The sequence below is a fragment of the Ostrinia furnacalis genome, unplaced genomic scaffold, assembly GCF_004193835.3.
Source record: "Ostrinia furnacalis isolate ACB-3 unplaced genomic scaffold, ASM419383v2 OfSCF5224, whole genome shotgun sequence".
In the NCBI taxonomy this organism is placed as follows: Eukaryota; Metazoa; Arthropoda; class Insecta; order Lepidoptera; family Crambidae; genus Ostrinia; species Ostrinia furnacalis.
In genome coordinates, this window is record NW_021135463.1 from 1 (window position 1) to 10,816 (window position 10,816).

The 10,816-nt window shown below is 42.2% G+C and overlaps 1 protein-coding gene across 1 annotated transcript; it reads left to right on the forward strand.

Moving 5' to 3' along the window:
* Positions 1 to 2,778: 2,778 nt before the first annotated feature.
* Positions 2,779 to 10,027, forward strand: LOC114360892 (uncharacterized; the record flags this gene model as incomplete). The annotated part of the gene is made up of 8 exons (XM_028315747.1): positions 2,779 to 3,006; positions 4,068 to 4,229; positions 5,017 to 5,241; positions 6,029 to 6,229; positions 7,061 to 7,220; positions 8,263 to 8,412; positions 9,289 to 9,416; positions 9,926 to 10,027. Coding segments are annotated over 8 exons (1,356 nt in total), but the record flags the coding sequence as incomplete, so codon positions are not given.
* Positions 10,028 to 10,816: the final 789 nt, after the last annotated feature.

Genomic DNA, 10,816 nt, shown 5'->3' on the forward strand with positions numbered 1-10,816 from the left:
ATATTAAGGGTTCGGACAATATTTTCATTGAATAATGTTTCCGACAAAGGTTGTCAAATTGACTGACATGTTTATCGTATAGTACAGTCCACTATGAAAATTAGCTGTAGTCTGTTTCAACTACCTATTTTAAAGTTTTTTGTCACATTCTAAGTTTTGAATTTTATGGAATTGGGAAAGAAGTACAGAGTTTGAAGCGTTCATGAGCAGACATTGCAGTTGAATATTCAAGTTCTGAATTTGATTATTGATGAATAATAAAATAAATCCTACTAGCTCCATTGATGGTTTCATTTAATTTATTTAAACCAGGTTACCTTTAATAATATTTTTCGTTAATTTATGAAAATATCAAATTAGCCCGTAATCCTGAATCCTGATACATTTTTTTTTTTTTTTTTTTTTTTCCACAACGAGGAAGCTCTTGGCCTGTATCTCACCTGATGGTAAGTGACGATCAGGCCGAAGGTGGAAGCGAGCTAAACATAAAGCATAACATAAATTTAGCCTATTAATTTAACACATGTACGACTGTACTCAGTGTTGCACTATCAAATGCAATTGAAGCGCCTCTATGCCAGGGTTTTTATGTTCCTGGTCAGGCTATACCTCCCCGAATCAACTGGTAATTTAAAAAATGAAAATTCGGTATTTGGTGATGAGTTTAAGCAACCAAATACCGAACAATTATAATGGATAGTCTTCATACAAACGCTTCGTCAAGAGTGAGGCAAAAATCTTATGTCATTAGTGTCAATTTTGTTGGGGAGTGTAGACAGTGAAGGCGATTTTCCCGAAAGTAGGGAAATTTTTAATACGTTTTTAATTATTTTATAACTAACAAAAACAAAACGCATCATGTACTTACTTATTTATTGAATTCAAAGTACCTACCTAATTACAATAAGATAAATCGACTGAAAAGTCTCGATTTCATAAAAAAAGGAAGTGTATTTGTACGGCGAACAATTGGGAAATAAATTTTCTTGTTACTGGTATCATTCCCGTATTTAATTTTTGAAAGCCAAATTCAAGCAAAATACGCGTCGAATCGTAGTACTTACTTATGAAATGTAACACTGGTCACTTTCTTTAGTTTTTCTGATGTATTTAGACACCCTTTCACAGCACAAACCGTCTTAATTAATTAAAAGTCGTCGGACGTGTTTACCAATTTTTCACTTTGACAGTTCATGTGACGTTTACGAGTAAGCCATTCTGGCTTACTAAAATCTGCCTCACCTTTCGTGCACTGACTATCTATCTAGGTTTTATTAATCTAAGCACGTGACTCGCTTAGAGAAGTTTTTAAAGAAATCAATATATTGACTGTGGCTTCGCAATACATATTTGATAACATTATGTATGTCCGTAAACATATACATTTATTTACTAAGAAAAGTGACGTCCACTCATTTAACACGAGACATAAGAATAAACTTGCTGTTCCATCATTTAGGTTGCATAAGATAGGTAATTCATTCTTGGGGAAATGTATTACCATATTTAACAAAATACCACACAACCTTGTCGAATTGCCAATAAACAAATTTAAGATACATATAAAAAATACCCTTATGTCCAAAGGGTACTACAAGGTTCGAGACTATATTGATGACAAGGATGCGTGGTCAGTTCAGTCTGCACATATTTGATGTACTTAAATTTGACTATTCTTACCGTTAGATAATTCCTGGCAATAAGTGGTGACTGAGTTTGTTCCGGCGTTTCTTCTCAGCACTTGCCATATGTTTGTCTCGAAGCGCTGGTAGGGCCCAAAAGATAAGGAGACATGTAAAGTGCCCCATAAGGGCTACCTTTTTCTTTTTTTATTATTTTCTATTGACGTTCATAAGTGCCACTTGTGGTCTAAACTGAATAAATATTTTTGATTTTGATTTTTTTTGATTTTGTTTTATTAATCTAAGTACGACTTATTCTGTTTACTCATTTTCGCAAAACAAAATAATATCACAGGCGGTTGACCGGCGCGTGACTCAAGCGAACCACAGCGAACGTGTGGCGAACGTCTGTCGCGCTCGCATTCGTCCAAGACAGTCTTGCTAGGAGCGGTGTCTATGTGTGCGTGGCTCGAGCGCGTTTAGTATGGAGTTTGTCTTCTGTTATATTTTGTGACAGGGTGTTGTATTGGGTTGATAAGAAATGAAGTTGTTTCCTTAATTATCTCGGAAACTAGCCTGAATTTTTGGCTCAAACTTTGGGAACGTATTCAGTGTGACGTATACATGCTCCCATTAAACGGAACGTAGCTGATTTAGAAGGACCCTATATTGTCCCGTGGTACGGCAAGCTATATTTGGGACGTATACAGGGTGTTAGGTAAATGGGTACATGAGCCGACACTAGCCCATGTTAACATGGTCATATAAATAGTATGGTGAAGTCAGAAAATTTATATCTTCATTTTAATTATTTTATTTTTCATAGAAATCGTATTTTATTAAATTTATTTTGTATGAAAATTAAAAAACATAAAATGATAATATCAAATTTCTGACTTCACCATACCATTTATTTGCCCATGTTAACATGGGCTAGTGTCGGCTCATATACCCATTTACCTAACACCCTGTATAAGTGTCCTAGAATAGGGCCTAGTACCTACTGAATAAATAATTTGAATTTGAATTACCAGCAACGAAAATCGATGCTCGAATCGAACTAGGTAACCATAAAACCACAAAGCTTACATACCTACAAACCTTTGCACTTGGAATCCCAACTTCTTTTCACTGGTTTTCACTAATCCTCTCGTAGACTCTTCGAGCAATCACCAAGTTCTCCGCCCAAGACATGGCGAACCGCAACGTTCTCTTCAACTTGAACGCGATCCGCTACATCCTGCCCCACGTGGAGCACCCCGAGCTGAACATCAAGCGGTTCGCGCTGAAGGCTCTGGCGCAGCTGTGCCAGCTGCCGAGGGGCCCGGAACAGGTGCTGGCCAACTCGCAGAACCTGAGGAAGATCGCGTTTATGCTCGTCAAGGTATTATTTAAATTCTTGAGACTTACGGATTAGCAAGCTGAAGTGGCAATGGGCAGGGCACGTAGTACGCAGAACTGACGGCCGATGGGGCAGCAAGGTTCTGGAGCGGAGGCCACGTACCGGAATGCACAGCGTAGGTCCATCCACAAGGTGGACCGACGAATTCATAATGGTAGCAGGAAGGCGCTGGATGCAGGCCGCTACCAACCGGCCATTGTGGAAATCATTGGGGGAGGCCTATGTTCAGCAGTGGACGTCCTATGGCTCAAACGATAATGGTGATGAATCATGCTGTAAATGCAACCGCAACGTCCTATTCAAACGCGATCCGCTACATCCTGCCCCACGTGGAGCACCCCGAGCTGAACATCAAGCGGTTCGCGCTGAAGGCTCTGGCGCAGCTGTGCCAGCTGCCGAGGGGCCCGGAGCAGGTGCTGGCCAACTCGCAGAACCTGAGGAAGATCGCGTTTATGCTCGTCAAGGTAGCATTTAAATTCTTGAGACTTACGGATTAGCAAGCTGAAGTGGCAATGGGCAAGGCACGTAGTACGCAGAACTGACGGCCGATGGGGCAGCAAGGTTCTGGAGCGGAGGCCACGTACCGGAAAGCGCAGCTTAGGACGTCCGTTAAATCCGACCAGGAAAGAGACTCTTTAGGTTTTAATATGGACAGACACACATTTCTATTCATCTTCATTGCTGTATGATTGATTCTCTCCTGTGCTGACATCGATTGCATAATACGGCCTACGCGACCGACGTCAGCATAGGAAGAATTCAAGTCTACAATCTATAGGAGTTCTACAACTTGACGTAGCCTGTGTAATACCAGAGTACCTAAATACAAATGAGTAGGTCATCTTCATAGAAACACCCGAGCACGGTTTGTATGTGAGCGCGCCAATACGTATGCGGCGCGCACGCACACACTGACAAAATTTAGCGTCGAGCGGTGAGATGCGTACTCTGGTAATACCTAACCAAGCATGCTGTGAAAAGTACTTGACTGTAGTTTTTGGACAATAGACATTTTATATCAAAGCATCATAATTTGGTTTCAGATGGAAGATGTATTTGTCTTGGAATTTGCTTCTTTAGTTCTTTCGGAGCTGACCAGGGAACCACTTGGCTGCGAACAGCTGGTCTCCGCGAATATACTGAGCAGTCTCTTTTCAAGAATGAAAAACAGCTTAGATCCTGATGTCCAGAAAAACTGTTTACAGGTATCATTTCCTTTTTGGGATTCGAACTTATGTCTTCTAGCACATACTCGAGGACTACAATACTAGCGCTATTGCTTATACGACTCTGGCTTGACGCCCTTGATATCTGCGTTGAAAATATATGATATCTATCGAACGTAGGAGCTTAAGAGTATATCTAGACACTAATTGCTTGCATTAATCAGTCAGTATACTTAAAGACTAAGGGCGCCTTCAAATTCAGTGGCGCTACTGCAGCGCTTTCTCAGTCCTGTAATTTGAAGGCGCCCTAATGTAACTGATTCTTGATAAGTTTCCAGCTGTCATGTATCGTTCGTTCGTTTCAGTCCAAATGACGTCCACTGCTGGACGTCATGGCAAGTCTTGGGGGAGGCCTTTGTCCAGCATGTATCGCTTTCGAATAATTAAAGGTTGCTGCACTGCCTCAGAGATCTGAGGCCTGTGAGTTTCCTAATTTCCTTCCTCATAGTTTATTAGAGTTTATAAGAAATAAAAAAATATCCTTGGACATTTTACACTGCGCTTCTAGTCCCAAACTAAGCAAAGCTTGTACTATGGGTACTAGACAACGGATTTAAACATACTTAAATACTTTTTTTTTGTAAATACATACATATAATACACATAGAAAACACCCAGTCCAATACAAACAAATATGTTCATGCACACAAATGTTTGTAGTGTGCGGGAATCAAACCCGCAACCTCCGGAATAGTAGGTAGTCCGTTTCGAACCACTACACCAAACGGCCGACACGAAAGTGATTTAGTTCTTATTTTTCTCCCAGACCCTTAGCAACCTTCTAGACGACCCAGTTTGCGCGTCCGAAGTGACCAAGAACCAGCAGTTCAGCTGGCCGTCTCTCCTAGCCCTGATGCAGAGCAAGTACCTGGCCATACAACACGCGGCGCTCCGGACGGTTGACCAGCTCATCTGCCGGTATAAGGACCAAGTGGTGCAGAGGACTTTTAGGGCGTCTACTGGGGTTTTGGACCTGTGCGATATTTTGGAGGTGATTTTTTTTGTTGGCGATTTTTGTGTTTGCCTTCTATTAGTAGTACACTTATTTGCATGCCGTGGCAGCCTTTAAGTAAGGCAACACCACATGTTTGATGTATTAAGGTTATATTAGATAAGGTGTATGCTTTGTTGGCTGTCCTTAAAATAAATAAATAAATAAATTTTTAGCAGCAGTTCAATAATCATTTATTACACTTTCTCAGTCTCAATTTGCCTCTGGTAAATTACAGAGGGTCATGATTCTGCAGTGTAGACCAAATCAATGCCGTGATGAGGATGATGTGATAATATTGTTAATGAGGGTTTTCGCGTATGAAAGATCCGCTAGATGACGGGACGTGAATGTGGGGTCTGACTGCTGCGTGATTGGTGGATTTTGACATATCTGTCAATGTCATGTCAAAAATAACCAATCATGCAGCATTTGGATCTCGCGTCTACGTATTGCCACCTGGCGGATTTTTCATACGCGAAAACCCTCATTACGATAAAATGAAAAAAGACTTAGATATGTAGTGGACCGTATCTGTCCGTACTTTTAAGTTCCTAAATATTTTTTTAAAACCTTTTATCTTTAGAGCGCTTTCATATTTGAGCGACTTTACAGCGCGACAAACGCGCGATAGGCGCAACTGCGTTTTCATAATTTGTAGTCAGGCATCTGCTGTTGCCGCTCTAATGTCGCACTTCTAACGTCCTAATGTGAAAGAGGTCCTATTATTTACAAAAATTGGCGCTTTGACTGCATTTATTAATTATCATATTTCTTCCGCCGCCAGTCTTATGAGTTCCGAGACGTCCACACCCAAGTGCTAGGAGTCCTACGCAACTACGTGGAAACCGAAGAGAATGCTGCCCACTTGTACCAGTCGGGCTGCATCCTCCGACTGCTGGCTTACCTGGAGATGGCCCTGCCGGCTATGAAGCCACACTGCCTTGCTGTGCTGACTAAGATGTCTTTCACTTCTAACGGGAGAGATGTAAGTAGTAATAGACAAACCAGATTACACATTTTTGTGGTATAACGATGCAAAATAATATCGCTTAGGTACTACGATGCCATTAGTATTTAGCTTGATGTGCCGACTCCTGAAAGTGAGTAATATTTTTCTGAGAAACCTTTCATGATCTTACATTCCCCATAAATTACATTTTCTTAAAGTTTTTATTAAATGTTAGATAACTTCTACTGATTATAATTTCGGCACAGTAGAATAAGACCACCCCATTCTTCCCGTGGTTGTTGTAAAAGGTAGGAACGAAACTAAAAAAGAAACACGCGAACATCAGGGCTCCCCAACCTGTCTGGCCAGTGCTGTAGTGGCTAGCATTGGGTTTGTAGGCCAAAATAATTCCCCTGGTCCGTGAGCACGTAGAATCCCGTCCAATGACCCCAAGCTACCCATCCTTATCGCTCGCGCGTAATTATATTGCTATCGCGACTGTGCGACGCGCGCCCGCAGTGAGTGTGCGAGCGCGCCAGCAACATAATTACGTGCGAGCGACAAGGATGGGCAGCTTGGTGTCATTGGACGGGATTCTACGTGCTCACGGACCAGGCTTTAGAAAGTAGGTAATTAGAAAGGATGGTGTACCTGCAGTGAGACTAAATACCTGAGAGCTTGGTCTACACCAAATATCATCGCTAGAGACTGCTTAAAAAATCACAGATTGTACAGCGTTTCTGGCAGATACTTCCAAGAACTAAAATCTTCTTGGTATTTATGACGCACTCGCTAGCGACGTCGTTCAATGAAAACTCGCACTAAGCACAGATGACGGTTAATATCCATATGCCATTAATTTCTCAGGCTCTCTACCAAACCGGCACGGACTTGGTGTTCTGCCACCAGCTGCTCAGTTCCAACGTGGAACTACTTGCGGATGCTGCCATGGGCGTCGCCAACATGACCAAACTGCTGCCTGCTGCTGTGAGGATGTCTGACACCAACATCATTGAGGCTTTGTGCGGTAAGGAATAAGGTTGTTTTTTGACTGTCGAGAGAGGACATATTAACGTCATTCATTGAGACTTTGTGCAGTAAGGAATAGGGTTCATTATAGTTTGTCGAAAGAGAGAACGCGGCCATGGATGTCGCCAACATGACCAAGCTGCTGCCGGCTGCTGTTAGAATGTCCGATACCAACATCATTGAGGCTCTGTGCGGTAAGGTATAAGGTTGTTTTTTGACTGTCGAGAGAGGACATATTAACGTCATTCATTGAGACTTTGTGCAGTAAGGAATAGGGTTCATTATAGTTTGTCGAAAGAGAGAACGCGGCCATGGATGTCGCCAACATGACCAAGCTGCTGCCTGCTGCTGTCAGGATGTCTGACACCAACATCATTGAGGCTTTGTGCGGTAAGAAATAAGGTTGTTTTTCAATTGTTGAGAGAAAGGGAGATGTGCGGTGTAAGTGTAGTGTATTGAGCCTTTATTCAGCAAAGGATAAGGTTCCTTTTCGATTATCAAACGAGAGAAGGCGGCCATGGGCGTCGCCAACATGACCAAGCTGCTGCCGATTTTTGACGTTCATAAGTGCCACTTGTGGTCTAAACTGAATAAATATTATTTTTTGATTTTGTTTTTTTATTTTATTTTGGTTGCTGTGTGGATGTCGGATACCAATATCATTTAGGCTTTGTGCGGTATGAAATACGGTTGTTTTTTTACCGTCGAGAGAGAGCATGTTAACATCATTCATTGAGACTTTGTGCAGTAAGGAATAAGGTTCTTTTTCGATTGTCAAGAGAGACGATGTAGCCATGGGGTCGCCAGCATGAGCAAGCTACTGCTGGCTGCAGTGAGAATGTCTGATACCAACATATTGCTCTTAATACGGCTCTTATTCGATTGTTGAGAAAGAAAGATGTCGGAAATAACATCATTGAGACTTTATGCCATATGTAGACGGCGACCGTTGCTTGACTTCTCATGTCTGTATGTCTCTGTCTCCTATCCTGAACTGATGATGATGATGATTATGATGATAATAATTGTCGTTGCTTCAGCTATCCTCGGTGACGATGCTGCCGTCTGGTTCTACATTCGCATGAACTCGCTGCGAGCCCTGGCAGAACTATGCCGCATCATCCCGAAAGCTGCCTTCAGCCTGGTGGAGCCGAAGACCTTCGCGTCTCTGAGGAACATTAACAAGAAGTGTGAGTACTGAGATCGGAGTTTCCCTGCGTGATCGAATCAGAAATGAGGAGATCCGCAGGAGAACCAAAGTAACCGACATAGCTCGCAGAATTGCTAAAATCAAGTGGCAGTGGGCGGGGCACATAGCTCGTAGAGACGATGGCCGTTGGGGCAGGAAAGTTCTCGAGTGGCGACCACGGGCTGGAAGACGTAGCGTGGGCAGGCCTCCTACTAGGTGGACCGACGATCTGGTAAAGGTCGCGGGAAGAGCCTGGATGCGGGCAGCGCAGGACCGTTCATTNCTGAGATAGATAACACTTTATGTACACCACACAAAACAAGAAAGGAAAAAAATACACACAAATATCGAGCGCTGTTGTCGGTGTCTAATAATTCTCTCCATTAGGTACAGTCCTTCCTTTTAGCCTTGCTGTATTACTTTTAGAAATTTAAAGCATATAATTATGATGTACAGAAAACGCCATCTATTGGCATGAAGAACTTTATAAATAGTGCGATAAGTCGTAATGACATGAAAGGTTTTCATTTCATATGTTTCTAACTGTTCATGTTCCTCGTCAAACCTTAACCTTGTTGTTAAGTGTAGATTCTCGTCTAGGTCGATTCATAGCTTTTCTGTATTCTCTCTTGTCTTAGACGATTATCACACTGCACCGCGCTCCGCCGCGGCCCGCGTGGCTACATATAAAGAATCCCGCGCGCAGACGCGTTGTCAGTGTGTTGTGCCGCGCGTGTTTTCTATACAAACTGAGGTACTTGCATACAATGATTAAATCTGTCGTCCCGCGTACCGCGGCGGAGCGCGGTGCAGTGTGATAATCGCCTTAAAGAGGTTCATTCGATTTGTCTGACCATCTAAATGCTGTGGTTTTCAGTCAAAGACAACCCGATAGAGGCGCAGCGGCTGGCCGTGCAGTGCTACATCAACCTGCAGAACTACCACGTCAGCACCAAAGCCATGCTCAACCCGGAGTTTATGCAGGAGTTGCTCAACATATTGCAGGTAGATACCTACTTCTATAATTTTGTCCAATGACCCCAAGCTACCCATCCTTATAGCTCGCGCGTAATTATGTTGCTGTCGCGACTGTGCGACGGGCGCCCGCAGTGAGTGTGCGAGCGCGACAACAACATAATTACGCGCGAGCGATAAGGATGGGTAGCTTAGGGTCATTGGACAAAATTCTACGTGCTCAGAGACCGGGCTGTAGTAAACGCCAGACCTACGTTATTTCATAAAACTGAAAGTTTGTCAGCGCATGCTCCCAATATAGGTAAGAACGTTGGTGCATCGTAAAGTTTGGGTCATTGTGGCTTTGGCAGGTACCCTAAAATATTATCTGGCAAGCGGGTTGGATTTGGAACGGTCAAAACTCTGGCTGATGAGGAAACAACTTCTAGTTATTGCCCAAATATTTGATATTTGATGCGATAAAAAAAATCCTCCGCAAGCGTCTTATAGTATTTTATGCCATTGATGTAATTTATTTAAGCGGCATTATTACTTTACAGCGGATCGATATAAATCTGAAGATCATGACCTGCACAGTTCTCAGCGGACTGATGGCAGAGGACATGGCCAAAGAGCTGTTCACGTCTCGCAAGGGTGAAGAGGTAATTGAAACGCATTTTTCAACATGCTATAATTTGCATAAGCTTATACGTAATACGTAACAGTTTACTTTTTAAGAAGATACTAGCTATGCCCTGCGGTATTACCCGCGTCCAAACGTAGCCTATGTGTTAATCCAGGGTGTCAGCTAATTCCATACCAAATTTTATTAAAATAGTTCCAGCCGTTTAGACGTGAAGAAGTAACAAAGATTTCTTTCTTTCGCCTTTATTATTAGTGGGGGTTTGATTTTAGCATTTCTTGAATTCTATGGAGCGGCGGGAAACTAGAGTTGGGTTTGTTACGCCAGTCTCGTATAGACTAGTTACAAAATATGACAGTTGTGATTTCGAAATGGCTTCGCTCCGGCGAAAAATGTTTTGGATGGTTAGAGTTAGGTATTTCACTTCGTGAAGCAATTTACAACTTGTCTAGGGAGCCAGGGCCATGGCTGATGTAAACGGGAGTCGCAGCGATAGGAACAAGAGCTATAATTTGCTTTTGTGGGAGCAGTTAGCTTGAGACCTTTATCTTAATTTTTTGACTGTAGTTATTTGTATATCTGTTTATTTATTTTATTTATTTATTACTCATTATTGAGCAATTATATATTTGATCCAAATAGCGTCCTAAATCCTCTTTAGGTTTGTCTAGACACTATTGTTCTCTATACAAATAAAAACAAACGTTTTAGTATAAGCAATGTTGTTAATATTGTTGATAGCCCAATAAATAAATAAGTAAATATGGAGCTAGTTATGCTGGCTCATCGCATTGAATTGTATTATAAA